At 39.8% G+C, this 21,960-nt stretch overlaps 1 protein-coding gene across 1 annotated transcript; it reads right to left on the bottom strand.

Moving 5' to 3' along the window:
- Positions 1-1,591: 1,591 nt before the first annotated feature.
- GKN1 (gastrokine 1) lies at positions 1,592-7,472 on the bottom strand. The gene is made up of 6 exons (XM_006049075.4): positions 7,408-7,472; positions 5,374-5,427; positions 5,148-5,282; positions 4,079-4,189; positions 2,499-2,646; positions 1,592-1,831 (listed from the first exon to the last, which is right to left on the bottom strand). Exons 1-6 carry the CDS (start codon positions 7,417-7,419, stop codon positions 1,737-1,739), a joined length of 555 nt encoding a protein of 184 aa, XP_006049137.1. The 5' UTR covers positions 7,420-7,472; the 3' UTR covers positions 1,592-1,736.
- Between the last annotated feature and the right edge of the window lie 14,488 nt (positions 7,473-21,960).

Raw genomic sequence — 21,960 nt, 5'->3', positions numbered from 1 at the left:
TGTTAAAAGAGCGATTGTATATTTCCCATCCTTGTGGCAAGGAAGACATTTCACATGCACAGAAAGACTCCTTGGGGGACCAAAGGAGGTAGTACCATCCTGTAATACGTGATGATAATATTCCATAGGCCTCTGGGCTGGAATCCATCTTGGAAAAAACTTGGACAAGCATGTCAGGGAGGGTCTTAGGGTAGGTCAGGTGTGGAAAAAGAAATCAGGTAATTGGTTAGAGACAAACAAAGATCCAGAAAAACTGCCTCATGTAAATAACTTAACTGCCTCTTTGCTGCACTCCTCACCAGGAGGGGTACTCACATCCCTCCTCTCTGGGTGTGCATCTGTCTTGTCTCCACATTAACTAAGAAACCACTTCTCTGTGTGCTCTCCCACTTGTTGTGCTACGTCTCTAATAATAAACTTTGCACTTGTAGGAACAGTTTTTGCCTCTAGGATAAATGCACTTTTTGCTGGGAGCAAAGAAAAGTAGCTTCTAGCCTCTAGTCTTTGCTGTCTGGTGGCAAGGATTCCTGTTTTTCATACAGGCTTCCCAGATCCGATGCTTAGGCAGGGAGTTAGGACCTCACTTCATGCCACCACTCACTGCTGCCTCGCATCAAGATCAGAATTGTTTCAGAATTTAAAAAATTATAATTTTTCCCAATAAGGGCTGGTAAATATGGGCATTTTTCCAATGCCATTTCCACCATTTCAATGTCCTTCGTTTTGTTTGTTAGGTTATTTAGGGGTGTCTTATACGAAGACATGGTAATGGATTAATATCCTCTTATGGCATCCAGGATATAAAAAATATATGTGGGAGTAATTTTTAAAAATGAGCTGTAGTTTCATATTAGAACACACACCAATTCACACCTCTGTTTTCTCTGAGATTATTCTCCTTCCGTGGAGACCTCAGTGCTGTGTGTGTATCATGTGACTTCACTCCCCTGCCCATCAAAGAGTGGAGGTTGTGGGCTCTTGAACCATGCATTGTGAAGAAAATTTGGAATATGGATTCAAAAGTATGAGACTTGATCTTATGAGCTGGAAAGACACAAAAACATGGGAGATGGGGATGATATTCTGGTACAGCCATCTTCTGCCATGAATACAGAGAAAGTCATCAAGATGGAAAGAAGAGAGAAGTTGAATTTGAGAGGAGCAGAGAAGAACTATATGTGGTTTCAGAGAGAAGGAGACTTGGGTCTTGGAGCCAATATAGTTCAAAGACTCAAGTCTTCTTCTCCTTTTCTTTCTCTAAGAGTAATTTTAGACATTCTAATATCCTTGCAATACCCTTCCCCCTCTTTTGGCTTATGCTCCGTTGAGTGGATTTCTGTTGATCTGAGATGTTACTATGCACATCAACTATAGGGCAGTCTTCAGAGCAGTTGGATGGTCTTGGAACTATTCCCAGAGCTGTGGTTAGTAGTGTCTGAAGCAGCTGAAGGGGCTCTTTATAAGGGACAGGTCCTGAATATAGGCTAACAGTTGGGTCTAATGCACTTCGACAACTTGCTGACACCATACAGCACTTTTGACCCTGTGCTTTCCAAATAGAAATACCAAAGAATTTTAGTATAAACTGAACTCAGTGCTAAATAGGTTTATTGACTCTTAAGGAAACCAAACAGGACTAGGAGAGAACATTTCAGAATGATATGATAAACACCATTAGAACCCACATTTTTCTGAATAGAATATTCTGAAGACTAAACCCACGGGAACTTTTTTTTTTAGTTCTCCATTGCTTCTTCACATAAGGAAATGTTCAGAATCCAGAGTATATCAACATTGAAGCACTTTTCTGGGTACAGAATCAGGTTTGCTCCTGATAAAAGAAGAAGAAAGCACCATCAATGCCTTTTCAAGGACCTGTCTTTTGGGGGATGGTGGTGAGAAATGTTGCACAGTTTTCAAACCAACTCTGCAATAATTTCAAGATTAAGCTGGCTAGCCATAAATTAACCAATTAAGAGATCTGAAAAGTTGGTGTTATATTCGGTTCCTGAGTGGACACTGTTTCTGCATAGATTATTGTTTTAATGCTCAGAATTGGTGATTGTTTGAGCTATTAAAAAAAAACCAACAGATTCTATCAGCATTCTCCTTGCATTTAATGATTTATGCATTTCTTGAGTTTACTCTAGATTCACCCATGAAAGGAAATATTTCAGCATGGTTAAAAACCACAGAATCCAGAGCCAAAATACTTAGGAATGACTCAGGCAAGGAGTTTGTGTCCTCTTTCTGTGCCTGTTTCCTCCTCAGAAAGTGAGAGTAACAATAAAATCTATCACATAAGACTGGGATCAGGAGCAAATGAGCTAACTCACGTAAAGCCCATTGAATGGTGCATGGCACAGAGCAAGCACTACTTAAGTGTTAGCCTTGATCACCACCTCCTGAGTAATTTGTGTCCTCTGTGGACAGGCCTGAAAACAGTCTGACAATCCTACCAGCACTAACTCAGAATGCACAGTAGGGGGGTTCCTTACCCTGAATCTCTTCAGCCATGTATGTTGGAATCCCCTTGCACATGGTAACAACAGATTTTCCAAACTGGTCCAGGTTGTTGACTTTGTCAGGCTTGACTGAGTAGATCAGGCTCTTGGGAGGTGGTCCCTCTGGTCCTCTACCCTGAAGCTGAGTGTGGGGAAGATGTGGCAAGGAGGAGGGAGAGGAGTGTTAAACCCAGTGGTTTGTTGAATTGGGGGTTGGATACAAGGCCAAGCGGAGACATTGCTTTGCCAACAACGGTCGGAATAGTCAAGGCTATGGTTTTTACAGTCATCATGTATGGATGTGAGAGTTGGACCATAAAGAAGGCTGAGTGCCGAAGAATTGATGCTTTTGAACTATGGTGCTGAAGAAGACTCTTGAGAGTCCCTTGGACAGCAAGGAGATCCAACCAGACCATCCTAAAGGAAATCAACCCTGAATATTCATTGGAAGGACTGAGGTTGAAGCTGAAGCTCCAATAATCTGGTCACCTGATGCGAAGAGCTGACTCATTGGAAAAGACCCACCTGATGCTGGGAAAGGTTGAGGGCAAGAGGAGAAGGGGACAACAGAGGATGAGTTGGTTGGATGACATTACTGACTCAATGGACATGAGTTTGAGCAAACTCCAGGAAATAGTGAAGGACAGGGAAGTCTGGCGTACTGCAGTTCATGGGGTCGCAAAGAGTAGGACAACTGAGGGACTGAACAACAACAAGGCCAACAGGGCATATTTCTTGGCTATAATTTTTCCGTAACCAAAATGAAGAAGAACCAATTACAGCCCTGTATATCTCAACACTTTGAAATGTCCTAAGGGATTTAGCTGATTCAAAACCTCAGCTTTTCATAACAGCGTAAGTCTGAGGATAAATTTACACTGAAGGTTGTAGCTCATTTGGTCATCTTATAGTTCTTGGATTGACCTATATGATAATCAGTCTCTGAAAATGCAGTTTCTTTTCTTTCCACTGTCAATGAAAGATACCCACTTATCAGGTATACAAATATAAACTCAGGCTGACATTTTAGTGATCGTTCCCCTCTCCCTGCCCACCACACCTAGGGTTACCAGATAAAATACAGGACACCCAGTTAAATTTTGATTTCAGGTAAACAAAAGATCATTTGTAAGCATGTCCCAAATATTGCATGGGACATAGTTAGGCTAAAAAAAAAACAAACAGAATTATCCACTGTTTATCTGAAATTCAAACCCAACTGGGTATCCTCTATTTTTGTTTGTTAATAATAATAATAACCCTAACCCAACTCTTCTGGGAAAATGTCCTTGAAGTGTGGAGGACTCTCCTTGATGTGAACAGCGCTTTGTTCCCCTAATGGTAAGAGTGAGATGCTCTGATCAGACTCCAGAGGCGCAGGTGTGAGCCTCAGCATTTGAGTGTGATGGCGGTTGCCTCTCCTCAGGCAGTTCCAACTCCTCTTCCCCTTTTGTGCTGCACAGGACAACGTACTATGTGGTCAAGAGGGAGCAACTGTGACCTTCTCATTGTTTATTGGAAATCATAAGATCCCCCCCTCCCCGAGTAAAGAATAAAATGACTTTTGCTTTTACCTTGTTTTTCTTGGCCAGCATATCAAGGGCTTGAATAGAGGGCATGACTTCCTTGTTCATTTTGTGCACAATGCACGACTTCTTCTTAAAGGGTCTGATGACGGCAAAGCCCTATTAAAGAAGATGGTGGATGGTAAGCAGTATGTTCTCCAAGGTGTCTTTCTCATCAGAAATTAGTTTCACCAGCAGATGGAAATGGAATTGTGAGATCACAATGAACTGAGATAAAAGCGCTGGATCTGGCCCTGTTTTGCAATCATTTTTATTGCTGACATTTGTAAGCATAGATCACAAACTCTTTGAGGGAGAGACTGTTGAATTCACTTCAGATTCTAGCCCAGCAAGAGTCTCCCTACATGTTTGTTTTGCCTAAATAAATTTTTAAATACTATCATATTTTAATCTCCTTTGATCTTCACAACATTTCAAGGAGGCTAGCAGGATAGTAATTAGTTTTCTAATTGACCAGATGATAAAACTGAAACTACAAAGAGTTGCCTTTTCTAAAGGATAAATTTTGTTAAATATAGAGATGATAATTGCAGAGTTAGGTTTTCTAACTAGAGCCAAGTGGGTATTATTTTTTTTTTGTTTGTTTTTTTAGGTGCCCTTACATTTAATTAATATTGTTACTTACATTTACTTTGGTCCTTTTGAATTATAAATTAAATGCCAATTTCTGTCTTTTTAGGAAATTGACAATGGAATGATGTGGACTATGATTTGGCAACAGTAATACTATGAAGGTCTTTCATTTTTATTGAGGGTTTCTGCAGGTAAGGCCAAAGGATGTTGCACTTGTTTTATAGCTTCATACCATTCACTGGATTCTAATTAACATTCATTGACTTGAATTTTAACTTACTATGAGAAACTTATTGACAGCAATTTTATCTAGGAAGTGAAGCTGAGTAAGCAAAAGAGACACTTTTACTTATAACTCTCTTATTTGCAATTAGAATTTACATAAGTTTTTAATTTTTTTTTATGGTTAGCATGCAGTTTTCATTATTGTTTAAAAAGAAATGCCGTGTTTGCAAAGAACAGAAATTGCATGTTGACTACCTACACTTCCGTAATCCCAGACGGAGTTCCAGGAGTCCCATCCATTGTTATTGTCAACATTGGCCACGCCATGTTCGTTGTTGACGCTCACTGACTGCTGCCCACTTCCACCACTGTTGTTATCATTAACACTGATATCCTGAAATTTACAAGAAATTGATAATGATTTAATACCACTTCTTTTTTTTGCAAATGCATTTTGGTAACACACTTTAAAAAATGAAACTTACATAGTCCGCAAGAGTAGGAGTCAGGAAGATGCCAAGAAGTCCAGCAAAGACAATCTGAAATCACAAATAACATTGGTCTACTGTTAAATGGCAAAATGATGCCCTCATCGTCTTTTTCTAGCTAAACTTATAAAAGTGCTTACTAAATTTATTACTGTTGAGTGATCTGTCTTTTCTTCTTTGATCTTCAATTTTTTTAAACTGTAGAAAATTTAATGATAATGTTGAATTGTAGGTTAATTATAAATAATTATGTTGTTTTAGAATTTTTAATGTAGGTCTTATGAAAAACTGATGAAGTGTAAGTAGATTGAAAAATAGCATTGACACTGAATAGCATACATGGCATGAAAATGGTTATAAGTTCTGAGAAGCGGACCTGAAAATGAATTAAGATAACTTTCCTAATGTGGTCTAGAAATCAAATAGGACTAATTTCCAGATCAAATTATTGACCTGAATGCTTTCTTCTCTTCCTAAACCCCCTAATCTCAAAAGCAGTCTTTTTATTAAAAACATTTTTATTGTGGTAAAATTCGCACAATATAAAACATATTATTTGAACCATATTTAACTATATGGTTCAGTGACACTAAGTACATTCATATTGTTGTTCCTATTTCCCCTTCCCATCCCACCCCCAGCCCCTGGCATCTATCAACGTACTTTTTGACTATGAATTTAACTATTCCAGATATCTCGTATAAGTGGAATCAAATAGTATTTGTCTGCATCTACTGTGTGTGTGTGTGTATATATATATATATATATATATACACACATATATATATTCAAAGCAATGGATTAGTAACCAGGTTGGATATGAATGATGAGAAGGCAAAGATGGAGTATCTGTCTATCAAGAGTGCTTAGTAGAAGGGAAGTCAGTGTCCCAGGATACCTGGTAATCATAATTGTCATAGAATACATGATACTGGTTCTCAGAACACAGAGCTTTATGCAGGATGCACAACTCTGGGTCCCTATCCTCATTTTCTTTGCCTGGAACAAAATGATTTGAGACCTGCCCTAGTGGTTCAAGATAATTAAAAAAAAAAAAGTTTGATGTATCCCCTGATAGTTTAAAAAGGAGGATGAAAAAAATCAGAGGTAGAAGAAATTTAAAGATCTATTAGTACAACATAATTCTTCACAGATGAGAAAATGGAGCTTCAGCAGTTGAGTGACTTGGCCAAGGGTCTACCTTTTGTTCATACCAAAACTGGAAGAGAAATCAGATCTAACCTGTCTGAAGCTCTTTTTCTTCCCCTTAACCTTCCTATCATTAGCACTTTTTTCCAGAAAATTATTTCACACTTGCAACTCCATTATGAAGCAGAATCTACTGTCATATATTTTAATGTTTAGTATGTCAAAATATGAATGTTTATTCTCCCTACTCTAGCCCTTTTGCATCCTGTTATGAGACACACAGCATCACTGGTTGCTTTGGCAGAATTTTGCTGGCCATTTGCTACTCTCTCAGCCTTTTACATGAAACAAATGAGATGATGAACTAGCTTCATGCTTCTAGTGTTTTCATGAATACAAGACTATAGACAGGGTTCAAGGCAAAACTTTGTTACTTAGAGATCCATTTCACAGGAGGGAATGTGACAGGAAGTCTCTCACTAATTTATTTTGATAATAAGCTTTTTATCTTGCCTGAACCTGCTCAGTAGTTTTTTTTGTCAAAAAAGGAATTCAAGAATGTAATGAAAAATCAGACATTTCCTATAGAGTTAGCAGCTGTTTGCTCTGTGCCCAGATCTGAATCAACAGATCCAGAAAGCAATTTTTTTTTAAAAGATAGCATAGTACAAGATGCTCAGGCAGCTGACTAATCCCAGTATAATTATCCTTTTCTATGGAGATGCTTATAAATGCCATGATTCCATAAAAAGGGATTATTCTTATTTTTACAAATTTTTCCATGACAGTGATAGTATAATAAGAAGCATACCCCCACTTAGCTGAGAATATTAACAGTTTCCAATTATAAGGTAATAAATTCAAAAGGAACAGTCTACTCACTGTGAACTTCATTTTGACTTCACCAAAGCAATGAAGCTGAGATGATAGGTATGCATTCAGATAAAAAGTGTTCTCTTATTTGTACTTGGCCAGCTTTACTCAAGCTAGGTGTGAACAGGTGGGGCCCAAGACTTATCTTTCTCCATTTTCCATATCTGTGCCACATTCCGGCATACCAGGAAGCCTTTTGGAATATCCACCTGGTTGGCAAGGCATTTTGACATGGAGCGGATCTGACTCACCATATGCTGACATTGAAGATATCAAAACGATTGATGACAACTTCTGGTCCAATTGGAGCTGTGGCTGTGGGTATTTTATACATTGATATTACTGAGATTTAGGAAAAGAATCATCCCTAAAATCAAACAAGATAAGAAACTATGGACCTTGCAGAGAGCAGCTCGTGCAAGAATGTGGCACGGCTTCCTCTTTGTACCTTCAACTGAGCCACTGTGAGGTTTTTGCTTAGGCTAAGCTGTTCTATTAGGGCTTCCCAAGTGGCGCGGTGGTAGAGAATCTGTCTGTCAATGCAGCAGACACAGGAGATGTGGGTTGGATTCCTGGGTCAGAAAGACCCTCTGGAGGCGGAAATAGTAACCCACTCCAGTATTCTTGCCTGGGAAATCCCATGGGTGGAGGAGCCTGGTGGGCTACAATCCATGGGGTTACAAAGAGTTGGTCACAACTGAGCAAGCAGGCATGCAAACATATTCTATTAGCTACTTCCACTAAACCTATATTTTTCTCTGCAATCCTGAACTCTCTCAGGGACAGGACCATACATCTGGTTAGAAAACTAAGGACTCTCTGTGACTCTTCTTACCACCACATACAGTTAGTTACTAACCCTTGTCATTTCATCTTAGAATTGGCTCTCAACCCTGGCTTTGTCCACAGATTTGTTCACCTGGACTTTTACAACAGTGATGTAATTGATAGCTCTGGTTATCAGTCTCATATTCCAGGGCATTTTCTCCGTTTTCCCGAAGGCTGTTTTTCTAAAGTATTTAAGTAAACTGACTACTATGCTTTAAAATTTTCACTGGCAACCTACAAGATAAACTTTAAGCTCATTGGAATGGCACAGAGGGCCCTTTTTAATAAGATTTCCAAAGCCTCTCCTGCTGTATCTGTCACTCTATGCTAAAAATCTGTATTTGAGCTACACCAGGGTTCTCACTCTAGTGGAAACATTCAGGATGGTTCATACCTCTCTGCCTTCATACATGCTGTTCCTTCACCCTGGAGTGCCAACCCTTGCCTTTATCTCTAACTGGTAATTGTTATTCATTTTCCAGGCTCAGCTCAAATATCACTGCCTCCATTACGTCTTCTCCATATCCTGGGACTAAATCTTTTTCTTTTTCCCTGGAGCTCTAAAAGGAATTCTTGTCCTTTGACTTGTTTTTAGATAATTAAATTTTCAGAAATGATGTTAACATAATCTTTTTTTGATGTTTTCATCAGAAGCAGAGAGTAGATATTGTCACTTGGACAAACAAGTAAATGCTCAAAACAATCTTGGAGGTGAATTAAAGTCTTAATTTTTTTTTCTTGCTCTCTCTTACAAATGGAAGTTAGTAAATTAAATTACTGAAGAGAAAAACTATACGTCATGAATCACTGATCTATAAATTTTCCCTTGGGAAACCTTCCTGAGCCCATAGCTATCTTTCTATATATGGACTGCAATCACAGGACTGGGTTATGTGGTTATAAAGCTTGATCACTATCCACATCTCTTTCAGAATGTTGGCTTGAGTGATTTAGTGTAGCTGTGGTAAGATTTTATGTTTTTAATATGTTCACTAATCTTTTCCAAACTTTCTCTTTAACTGCAGAAGATCAGGAAGCCTGGGATAGAGGCAGAGATCTGTGAAGAGGTTTCATCTTCTTCACGTGCTGTCATGTGACTTCAAAGTCAGCGGGGACAGCACGGTGTCTGTACACTCAGCCATGTGTAGTCACTTTGGTACATGGCTGCAGTACCTAGGATATGTTTTGTGTGTCATATCTTACAAAGGATTGGAGGTTGACATATTTTCCTCTGGGGCTATGGAATGCTGGTCTGGAAGATGCTCCACAGTGAGTAATTAGTTAACTAGCTAACTAGAGTTCAGGGTTCAATAATCTCCCTCTTAGGGACTGACAACTCACATTCACCTATCAAACGTGCTGAGGATTTTGTGGAGGAGAAATCTCTGTCGCATTGTTTCATCCAGATTCTCCTAAACTTAACTGACCACAGAACCTGGTTTTCCTTTTTTCTTTTATTGATTTATTTTTCATAATAGCTATTAACGTTCCTGGGAGGCAACTTCCTTAGGGAGACAATTGTGCTGCCTCTGAGGATGCATCTTGGATTTGACAATAATTCATCCTTCATATAATATTGTATTTCAGTGGCCTGAAAAATCAGAAGAATCTCTTCCTCTGTACTTTGTGTGTGCTGTGCTGTGCTTAGTCACTCAGTCATGTCCAACTTTTTGCGACTCCACGGACTGTAGCCCACCAGGCTCCTCTGTCCATGGAATTCTCCAGGCAAGAATACTGGAGTGGGTTGCCAAGCCCTCCTCCAGGGGATCTTCCCAACCCAGGGATCGAACCCAGGTCTCCCACATTGCAGGTGGATTTTTTATTGTCTGAGCCACCAGGGAAGCCCATGAATACTGGAGTGGTAGCCTATCCCTTCTCCAGGGGGTCTTCCTAACCCAGGAATCGAACTGGGGTCTCCTGCATTGCAGGTGGATTCTTTACCAGCTGAGCTACCAGGGAAGCCCATACTTTGTGTGAAAGTGAAAGTGAAAGGCGCCCAGTTGTGTCCAACTCTTTGCGACCCCACGGACTATACAGTCCATGGAATTCTCCAGGCCAGAATACTGGAGTGGGTAGCTGTTCCCTTCTCCAGGGGATCTTCCTGACTCAGGAATCGAACTGGGGTCTCTTGCATTGCAGGTGGCTTCTTTACCAACTGAGCTATCAGTGTAGTATGTATGAAATATACTCACCTCACCCCACACCTGTATGTGTGTGGGGAGGGGTCAACTCTGACCCCAACACTAGTCTCATCCAAAAGTCTTAGGGAAGTGGGAATTCCCTGGCAGTCCAGTGGTTAGGACTCTGCACCCTCACTGCTGAGGACCCAGGTCCAATCCCTGATAGGGGAACTGAGATCCTACAAGCCACGTGCATGAGCAAGTATCTTGCTCCCTTCCATTCTGAGAGCTATGTTTTATATGTTTCTTGTCTTCCCTTGAGAGAAAAACAGGTGTTTTTGTCACCTCCATAGAACCTAGAATATATATGACACATATATGATGCTCCATAGGCCCATTTTGGGCTTCCCACGTGGCTCAGCTGGTAAAGAATCTGCCTGCAATGTGGGAAACCTAGGTTCGACCCCTGGGTTGGGAAGATCTCCTGGAGAAGAGATAAGCTACCCACTCCAGTATTCTGGCCTGGAGAATTCCACGGACTATATCCATGGGGTCCCAAAGAGTGGGATGCGACCAAGCGACTTTCACTTTCAGGCCCATTTTAAAATTTAGAATTAGAAAAGGGAGAGGCTTCCCTGGTGGCTCAAACAGTAAAGAATCTGCCTGCAGTGCAAGAGACCCAAGTTCAGTCCCTGGGTCAGGAAGATCCCCTGGAGAAGGAGATGGCAACCTACTCCAGTATTCTTGCCTGGAGAATTCCATGGACAGAGGAGCCTGGCAGGCTACAGTCCACAGGGTCGCAAAGAGTCAGACACGATTGAGTGACAAACACACACTGAAAGGAGATGTTCAAGCTAGAAGGTAAAAGATACACAATATTTATTCATTTCTGATTTTTGGAGGCAGCTAGATAGGTACTGCCTTGCACTGGCTATGGTAACACAGCAAGGGAGTCTCGGGAGATGGTGTGACCCCAGTGCCCAAGGTCAGTGTGGGGCAAACCAGCCGCTGCGTAAATAAAACCTCCTCTGCCCACAGAGCTCAATGCTGGGCCATGCCAAGAATAAGGCCCTGTTTTATCTCACAGCACACACACCCAGGACCTCACGTCACCCCACACCCTGTATGTCCAGCTGGGTGGAAGCTCTCTTTGTGTGGATCAAACAGGGGTGCGATATGAGTGCGATATGGTCAGACCACAGATCCGGAGGACCTTTCAGAGCTGTTCTGCATAAATCAGACTTCTATTTCCCTTCTCTTTCTCTGAGTGAAAGGGATGTTTACTTACAGGGCAATTTTTCATCATTAAATATCCTCATTCAAGATTCCTGCTCTGGTGTAGGTACATAGAGGGGCTGCCCTCAACACCTAGGAAGCCCGAAAGAATCTCATCTTCCCTTTCCTTCTCTCCCATTTTCTGATATTTAGGACTCAGTTGGCCTTTAACCCCTGTGACTTCACACTATACTGTCTTTGCTGGAGAGGGGAATCCCCTTCATGCTGAGATTCTGTCTCGGTCTCTCTGCCTCTGTTTTCTTGCTGAACACCAGTCTGTGATGGTCCCACATCAGATGGTTGATTGTGAGATTTGAGCACCCTTCGTCACCTGGAGGTGGGGAGTGGAGGGGACTTCTGCCCCCTCCCACAATCTTGGTTTACCAGTTTGCATCTAAGACTCTAATAACAGTCCCTGTGATTACAGCTCCCAGGGCTTTTAACTGTGATGTACTCCTATTGAATCTTCCATATGTATTTCTGGCCAGGAATGACACATCTGAAAAAATAGCAATAAGGACATGTAGAACAGCATGTTAATAATTATTACTAGAAAGCTTCCAATTCCAGAAAATCCATGCTTATTACATAGTTGTTTTTTTGTATAGGAGAGAAATTCTTTTCAAATTACAGCAACATGGAGGAAGCTCTTTCTTATGGCATCACAGAGCCTTCTCTTTTTGTTATTTCCTCTAGGACCATTGCCTGCCAAAATCTATATAATGCTGCCTTTCTGTTGCTGCCTGTATGTCTGCCCAATCACATCTGCCAAACCTCTGGAACCCCTCAGAGACAACCAGTGACACATTATGACTCCAATTGGTCACTAACCTTGAGCGTTAAAGTGCTGTGAACAGGATTTGGAAACATCTTGCTAAAAGAAGGTCTCTTGAGTGATGACATCATTTCTATAAAACATATGAAAGTAGAGATAAAGGGAATATTGATTAATAACTTCATTTTTCATCACTATAAAGAGTAATCAAATCAAAGTACTTTTATTCTGAAAAGGAGTTGGAGAAAATGTGCCTGCTTGAAGAATAGAAACAAAGTGATGATACCGTGCTGCTTTATAATTATTTACAGGTAATTCAGAAGTAATAGCACATTCCTTGTTGATTGCTCATATTGAAGCAATTTAGAGAAAGTGGTGTGAAAGCTCATGCTGATGGTATGTTCCTTCAGCCATAGCAGTCAGGCCTGGAAAGGATCGAAGTGAACACTGGAAGATGAAAATCAGATTCTAAGTGATGAGAACCAAAAGTAGCACAGCTGTGAGGGTCACACCCGGAGCCCAGGTTTTGTGAGGACCCCATGGCCCTTACACTGAACTATCCCCATGACTTCCCTGGCAGAAGAGCCAAAGCGAAGGACTTGCCCTAAGACTGAACAGTGAAACATGATTTTGTGGATCATTGAATGTTCTGCAGGGTGACTGATCTAAACTGGTTTTCTTTTCTGCATCCCAGATAGAAAACACACACATGTGTGTAATCTGTTCAGGTCTGGAAGCATACATCCTCAGAGGAAGAAGCTGGATACTCAGAGGTGCTTCAGGGAATACTGAGCTCCATGTTTATTCAATTACGTACTCGTTCTACCCACACCCCCAGTCTCCAATTCCTGGAAATGCTTAATAGAGTGTATCCACTGGGATTTATTCTGGAATGTATTTTTTCTTCAGGGGGCCAACTGCATTTAAATAAAGACTCAATGCCCCTCATCCAGCCTGGGAAGTTTTTTCATTTACTGCCCAGACCTACAATTCTTTGCTCATTTTCTCATATTGAAAAGTAATCAATTAACCATGTTAATTAATCATGTTAATTAACAAGCTAATGCAATGAACCAGTTAAACACAAGTGCTATAGAAGATTCAAAGATATAAAACAAGTGCTCACACTCCAAGATCCTGAAATCTGTCCAAGGGCAGGATTGGTTTTTTGGACATGTGATCACTATAGTACCCATGCAGGACTCATGCTCAGAAGAGGGCCCCAAACTTAACATTTTGAAGTTGCCAACTTGAAATTATTGTTAATTACATTTTTGAATTTGTGTTTTGTAAGTAGAGTCTAATGAGACAATGCAGCATGCTACCTGGGGGCTTGGATTCGTGGCTCAACAGTTCAGTTCAGTTCAGTTCAGTTCAGTCACTCAGTCATGTCCAACTCTTTGTGACCCCATGAATCACAGCATGCCAGGCCTCCCTGTCCATCAACAACTCCCGGAGTTCACTCAGACTCACGTTAATTGAAGTCAGTGATGCTATCCAGCCATCTCATCCTCTGTCATCCCTTTCTCCTCCTGCCCCCAATTCCTCCTAGCATCAGGGTCTTTTCCAATGAGTCAACTCTTCGCATGAGGTGGCCAAAGTACTGGAGTTTCAGCTTTAGCATCATTCCCTCCAAAGAAATCCCAGGGCTGATCTCCTTCAGAATGGACTGGTTGGATCTCCTTGTAGTCCAAGGGACTCTCAAGAGTCTTCTCCAACACCACAGTTCAAAAGCATTGATTCTTCGGTGCTCAGCCTTCTTCACAGTCCAACTCTCACATCCATACATGACCCCTGGAAAAAACATACCCTTGACTAGACGGACCTTTGTTGGCAAAGTAATGTCTCTGCTTTTGAATATGCTGTCTAGGTTGGTCATAACTTTCCTTCCAAGGAGTAAGTGTCTTTTAATTTCATGGCTGCAGTCACCATCTGCAGTGATTTTGGAGCCCAGAAAAATAAAGTCTGACACTGTTTCCACTGTTTCCCCATCTATCTGCCATGAAGTGATGGGACCGGATGCCATGATCTTCATTTTCTGAATATTGAGCTTTAAGCCAACTTTTTCACTCTCCACTTTCACTTTCATCAAGAGGCTTTTGAGTTCCTCTTCACTTTCTGCCATAAGGGTGGTGTCATCTGCATATCTGAGGTTATTGATATTTCTCCAGGCAATCTTGATTCCAGCTTGTGCTTCTTACAGCCCAGCATTTCTCATGATGTACTCTGCATATAAGTTAAATAAGGAGGTGTGGTTCATGGGTTGTCCCAATTCCTGCTTCTCCCCAGCTTCCTGGATGGTCTCTCCACCTCCCACTCCTCTACCTCTACTGTGGAGTCTGGGTGCAAATGCAGACATGATCAAGGTCAGACAGGTACACCTGCATGCTGAGTCATAGTGAGGGGCCCCGGGTGCCTCTGAGGATTTGCAATTACTTCCAACTATCCCCATGCCTGAGAGATTGTGACATTAACTATCAAATCAAAGACACCATCATAGGTTGAGAGAAAGAGAGAAACTATGGAAGAAAGGAAAAAGCTTTTTTTTTTCTTTTTTAAAAATGTATTTATTTATTTTAATTGGAGGCTAATTACTTTACAAAATTGTGGTGGTTTTCTGTTTCTTGAGCAAGAGGTCCCATATTTTCATTTTGCCCTGGGCTTCACAGATTGCATATCTGGCTCTGTAAGGAGACAACACATACACATAACATGGATATATCAAAGTAAGGTAAGAGGAAGGTTCTGGGAGGCTTTGAGCTTATCCAAGGTCACATGGCAGTTAAAAATGGAATAATCCTTTCATGAAACTCAGAAGCCTATATTCTTTTCTTTTACGCCTTGCAGTTTTTCCAAATGAGCAGTAGAGACAAAATATTCAGAGGAGTGTGTCCTCTTTAAGCTGGAATAGTTATGGAGGCTTCATACAGAAGATGGACCTTTGGTCAAGACCTGTGGGGCAGTCTGGGTCTAGATACCTAGGAACCAAGTGTCAGCCTAGGGGAGCAGCAGAGCCAGGTGGTGTGAACTGGGGGAGTTACATAGCTGTGAGAATCACCTTACAACATTCTTAATACTCTCAGATTCCTCTTTATAGTTATGAAATCTCCTATTTAATTGGATTTCAATAGAGAATAGTTGAGTCAGAATTATTCCACTTATCAAGAACTGACAATTGACTACACACTAAGCTCAGAAAACTAAGATCATGGCATCTGGCCCCATCACTTCATGAGAAATAGATGAGGAAACAGTGGAAACAGTGTCAGACTTTATTTTTTGGGGGCTCCAAAATCACTGCAGATGGTGATTGCAGCCATGAAATTAAGAGACCCTTACTCCTTGGTAGGAAAGTTATGACCAACCTAGGTAGCATATTAAAAAGCAGAGACATTACTTTGCCAACAAAGGTCCATCTAGTCAAGGCTATGGTTTTTCCAGTAGTCATGTATGAATGTGAGAGTTGGACTGTGAAGAAAGCTGAGCGTCAAAGAATTGATGCTTTTGAACTGTGGTGTTGCAGAAGACTCCTGAGAGTCCCTTGGACTGCAAGGACATCCAACCAGTCCATTCTAAAGGAGATCAGTCCTGGATGTTCATTGGAAGTACTGATGCTAAAGCTGAAACTCCAATACTTTGGCCACCTCATGCGAAGAGTTGACTCATTGGAAAAGACTCTGATGCTGGGAGGGATTGGGGGCAGGAGGAGAAGGGGACGACAGAGGATGAGATGGCTGGATGGTATCACCGACTCGATGGACATGAGTTTGGGTGGACTCCGGGAGTTGGTGATGGACAGGGAGGCCTGGCGTGCTGCGGTTCATGGGGTTGCACAAAGTCAGACACGACTGAGTGACTGAAGTGAACTGAACTGAACTGAAGCTTGAGATAGATATTCTAGGGATTTAATCCTCACTGATACCCATGTGAAAATTCCCTTTCTCCCTGGGCTCTGAGCTCAGGTATGTCAGCCTCATACTTCCCTGCATGTGTGAAGGCTCTTTTCTCTTTGCCACACCTATAAGTTCCTTGCGCTCCTCCCAGAAAAATAATATTTTAATTGGTGTTAGTTTCCATGGGTGTTTCTCTAAAAAGGCAATCACTCATTTTTAAAAATAATTAACACACCTTTAAATTTGATTTACTCTCTTCATATAGGCACATATTTAAGGGGATATGTAAATAGATATGTATATTTTAGAAATGTAGATACTATTCATTGTGTAGAATTTCATGGCTTACCCTAAAATAAATCAAAGAATTGACTACTTTATCATGCTGTTATTGCCCACTTTATCTTGAATAATTTTTTTTTGAAGCCTGCTTTATCTAAAATTAATATGGATACTCAAACTTTTAAAAATTAGTGTTAGATGGTATGTATTTCTTTACTCCTTTACTTTAAACTGTATTTTAATATATAATCTGTATCTTTATATTTAAAGTGAGTTTCTTGAACATAACATATAATTGGGTCTTGTTTTTCTGATCCACTTTGACAATCTCTTTTTTACTTGGTGTATTTACATCATTCATATTTAAAGTAATTATTGAAATAATTGGATTAATATCTAATATGTTTGAAACTATTTTGTATTTGTTGCATTTGTTTTTTTTTTTTTCCTTTTTTTAACTTCTTCATTTTTTAAAACAGTTTTTTAAAAAGATAAGTTTAAAGTTGGCATTAAAATTGAGTGGAATTCCTGTATCTTCCTTGCCCCCATACATATATAGCCTCCCTCAGCAACACTGAAAGGAAAGGCACATTTGTTACAATTGATGAACCTCTACTGACAGATCATTACCACCCAAAATCCATAGTGTGCATTACATCTATCAGATCAATTAAGAATAAGGAAAAAGATTTAATTTTACCTTCTTTATTCCTTCTCTGATTGTCTTAGGCATTCAGACTTGGTGGCTTATAAACAATACATATTTATTTCTCATAGTTCTAGAGGCTCATAAATCCAACAGATTCATAATCTGTGAGAGCCCACTTCCTCTATGAGGGCCATCTTCTTACCGAGAGGCTCTGCAACTTGTCAAAGGTCTCATGGCAGCTAAAAAATGGAATGATGTTTTCATGAAATCCAGGAGCTTTTCTTTTGTGCCTTGTAGCTTTTTCAAACGAGCAATATAGACAAAGCATTCAGAGGAGCGTGAGTTCTTTAAGCTGGGGTAGTTACAAAGGCTTCAACCAGAAGATGGAATTTTTTTCACCTTACACTCACTAAAAGAAGTAAATGGTTTCTTATTAAATTATTGATTTGCAATTTCTTAATAACTAACAAGACTGAATGTGTATGTGAATAATAAACAGTGACCATAATATTAGCTAACATTTATTAAGAACCTACTGTGTCTGCTACTCTACTATGTGCTTTATATGTGTGCCCTCGTTTAATCTTCATGGTACCCCTGTGAGGAGATGCTTTTATTACCCTTTCTTTACAGATGAAGATATCGAGGCACAGAGAGATTAAACAACTTGGCAAAGAACACACAGTGAGTAGCTGGAACACCTAGACAATTCAAATTTGGGTAAGATGTGTCAGAAGCTGTAACTCTAAGCACCTCCTACTGTTTTGTTCCCTCTAATCATGTCTTTGGCCCTAAAGACATGTTCCATGTGTTCATTTTATAACCTGTGGATTTGTAAAATGTTTCATAAGTTGAGACTAAATCTACATCTGTGACTCAATTTCTGTTTTGTAAATTGGTTCATTTGTACTCTTTTTTAAGTTTCTATGTTTAAGCAATACCATATGATCCTTGCCTTTCTCTGTTTGACTTACATCACTCAATAGGGCAATCTCTAGGTCTGTACATGTGGCTGCAAATTACTTGTGTTTCTTTTCTGATACTTAACATCTACTATATATTTCTTGATTATTATTTTTTAATTGAAGTATAGTTGACTTACAATATTGTGTTAGTTTCAAATATACAACAAGAGTGTTTCATATATATATACACATATATATGTGTGTGTGTGTGTGTGTGTGTGTGTATATTCTTTTTCAGAGTCTTTTTGCATGTAGGTTACTACAAAATACTGAGTATAGTTCCCTGTGCTATACAGTAGGTCATTTTTGGTTATCTATTTTATATATAACAGTGTGCATAACACCTACTATATTTTAATAGTTATTTATGTTTATGATAGCAAGCTCTAAGAACAGATACTCATCGGGTCTGATTCATTCTTCTATCCATTTCAGAATATTTATTTGGTGACTTTCATAAGAGAGACTGTCATTAAGAACAGAAGGAAGAAGAGAAATAAAAGAAGGAAGGAAAGAAGAAAGAGAGACAAAGTAGATAAAGGTAATATGAAAAGAAAATAGCATGGTGAAAGGTGGGGAGCCTAAGACATGGAGGGAAAGGACAGGAAAGTAAAGTTGAGTGTCTTTTGTGGCAATTGACTACATGAACATCTCTCTATCTCTATAACCACATCCTCTCTTCTTCATTTCAAATATTTCTCACTCATACCACTTGAGAAATTTAGTTTGCAATGAGGCTATAATAGTGAGTTAAATGTCAAGCTAATAGTTTTCAATTTCTACAAAAGCCTACAGTTTCTGGAGAATTTTAGAAAGTCTTTGAACACAAGAGCGACTTAAGCAATGTGGTGCCTTTAAGTCTTGAATTAATTGGTTTTGAGGATGGAACAATGGAAAGTCTGGAAACAAGAAGACAATGCCCAAAGACTGGCTTCCTCTTTTTGGCACAGAGCTAAGCTTCATTTCCCTCACATCTAGATATGTACTGTGGCTGGTCCTTACTAATGGATAATGAATGGATGTGGTCATTTTCATTCTAAAGAAGCTAAAAGAAGATGTGTTTTCATCATGCTGTTGATCTAAACTCTCAACTGCTGGTTTGTTGATGCCAGGATAACCATGAAATCAAGATGGGGAAGCTACATAAGAAAGAAGCTGGAAGCCATAAGTCATCTGTTGCAGGAGAGCCATTGTCCATGAAGTCATCTGTATTGGCCTTTATGTGAATGAGAAATAAAAGTTTATGTTGTCAAATCACTGAGATTTAAGTGTTTCTTGTTATAGCAGCTACTGTAGCAATTCTGGTTACTTAAAGTCATTGCGACAGGGGCAGTGTGTGGTGGTGAGAGTGAGAAAATGGAGTTTTAGCTCATAGATTGAAAAGAAAGACACAAATGGGCAAGGCATTACAGAGGAAAATGGCAGAAAAAGCAAGGATAACCTCAAGGTGAGCCTGAACACCTGAGGGAAATTGTTAGCAGAAATAACAATGTCCAGAAAAAAGGCTGCTTTGAGGGAAAAAATGTAGGAACTTTTGTTTTAGATGTATTGACTCTCATATATTATTGTATATCCAAACATAAAGGCCTGGCAAATTAAAAAAAGAGTTACAGAATTATGTTCATGTGTGTGTGTGAGAGAGTGAAAGAAAAATTGCAAAAATAGGGGATGTAGGTGTCATAAAAAAGGTAATAGTTAAAATAGGCTCAAACTTACATAAGGAAAGCTAACAAAATCAGTAAGGAAGTGGATTTACTGTTTAGTTTGAACAATAAAATAGCAAGAAAAAGTCTTATCTTTTCCACTAACTGTATCTATATATGATCTTGGCCAAGTTTCTTAACCTATTTGAATCCTATTTTCCTCAGGAGGGGTTTGGACAGGATTTGAAACAGCTCTTTCAATTAGAATCACCCAGGGAAGTTTAAGAGTCCATATGGTTGTGCCCCTTTTTGGACCCACTGAAGAAGAGTCCAAGGTGTAGGTAAGGCCAGCAGGAGACCCTTCCATGTTGGCAACTTCACACTCTCAGTGGGGAGCTAGGCAGTTGAGTCTTGGATTTTATTTATAATAGCTTTTGTAAGTACAGTGTCTCATTCACCCTATTTAAATTTTTTACCCTTGGGTTGTGGGTTAGGCCTATTTCCAAGTCTATCTTTTTGTCAAGAAACTTTCTGGAATCACAAGGCTCCTTGCTAATGCCTCCATCTCAGAAAGGCAAGAAGTTACACTTAGCACCCACTCAGAGAGGACAGACTGCGCTTGTTACCAGTGTGGACTCTGGTGACACAACGTGATGTCAGATTGTGCTCTGACCCCCACTTGCCTCCTTAAAAGTTGAGTTCTCTGCACCCTAGTTTTCTTATTTGTAAAATGAAACATGATTAGAAAGTAACCCATAAGATTGTTGTGAGTACCAAATGAATTAATATATGCAAAGTTCTTAGGAAGTGATAGAACATATTAGGTGCTCCATTAATACTAAAGTCAAAGTGTTAGCCATGTCTGACTCTTTGTGACCCCATGGACTGTAGCCCACAAGGCTCCTCTGTCCATGTGATTTCCCAGGTAAGAATACTGGAGTGGGTTGCCATTTCCTACTCCAAGGGATCTTCCCAACCCAGGGATTGAATAGGTGTCTCCTGCATTGCAGACAGATTCTTAACCATCCTGAGCAAACAGGGAAGCCCCGATTAATTTAACTATTGTCATTATTAGACAAAGAGACTCAGAACTCTTGAGGGGACAGAGGACACATTAAAGGGTAGAGTGTAATACCTCTAATTCTAATATCTATCGTGTGATTTTAGGGGGGATTTTTGGAGCCAGATATGGGAGAAAATTGCAGATGTACTGTAATCCTTCTTGCTGTTGCTATCTTAGATTAAATGAAAAGCCCATTTTACATCCAATGCAGCTGAACAGCCAAGGTAGGGGAATTCCAACGAGCTAGGTAACTCCCAAATTGCCCAAATGTCTGCTTTTTAAAAGCTCAAGCTTTAAATAGTTACTGGCTAAGAAGTCATTCCAGCTCTAGAACAAGAACATCATTTATGTTTTTTCTTTGCTCACTGTAGTAATTTTCCATATTGAACAATTCTGCCATTTACAGGTGCTATTTGCTTTTGTATTTTCCCACATTTGAGTTCAAGATCCCACCCTAATACTAGCTAGCCATTTCTAATGGCAGAATTATAAAAATTACTTGCTTTAATCTTTATTCTCTCTAATTTTTTAGTCTGAGAATTTCTCAGTGTATATCAAGATAGCAAGAACTATATGTCATAGTTGTGATGGAGTTTTAGGTAATGTTTCAACATAAAAAATTGCTTAATGCTGGTAATTGGGCAGAGGGATCTCTGAGACTTGTTCTTCATGGATTTCTGGAAATTGGCACCAAATCTGAAGGAGAGGAGAAAAAAAGTCATAAGATGGCTTTTTCTTACAACATGTCCCCAGACAATACCCTCAGCTCTAGTCTCATATCCAACTCTTAGATGGAAAAATTCAACAGGCAGGGATGAAAAGACGCTGAGTTAGGGGCCCAACTAATGTCTTAAGGGTGGACTTTACCATCAGGTGAGATTTAGGAATATAGTATTAGTATAGATGACCATGAGATGTTTGTGTAGGACAAGGATCTTGCAATGCTTTTAAAGGGTGGACATTGAAATCACAAATGCAACACAGAATAGATAAGTGGTGATATTTACAGAGTGATCAAGTGGCAAATTTTCACTATTGAGTAATCAACTTCTCTGATATTATGTTATGT

This window comes from Bubalus bubalis, chromosome 12, assembly GCF_019923935.1.
Source record: "Bubalus bubalis isolate 160015118507 breed Murrah chromosome 12, NDDB_SH_1, whole genome shotgun sequence".
Taxonomy (NCBI): domain Eukaryota; kingdom Metazoa; phylum Chordata; class Mammalia; order Artiodactyla; family Bovidae; genus Bubalus; species Bubalus bubalis.
The sequence above is the reverse complement of the archived record's forward strand: the minus strand, read 5'-3'. Positions and strand labels throughout refer to the sequence as shown.

Excerpts from the sequence above, each read along its gene's own strand:
- GKN1 (XM_006049075.4), bottom strand. Across the intron at positions 5,283-5,373 it reads CTCCTACTCTTGCGGACTAT|GATATCAGTGTTAATGATAA; the intron begins GTAAGTTTCATT and ends TGTAAATTTCAG. Across the intron at positions 2,647-4,078 it reads TGCTGGCCAAGAAAAACAAG|CTTCAGGGTAGAGGACCAGA; the intron begins GTAAAAGCAAAA and ends CCCCACACTCAG.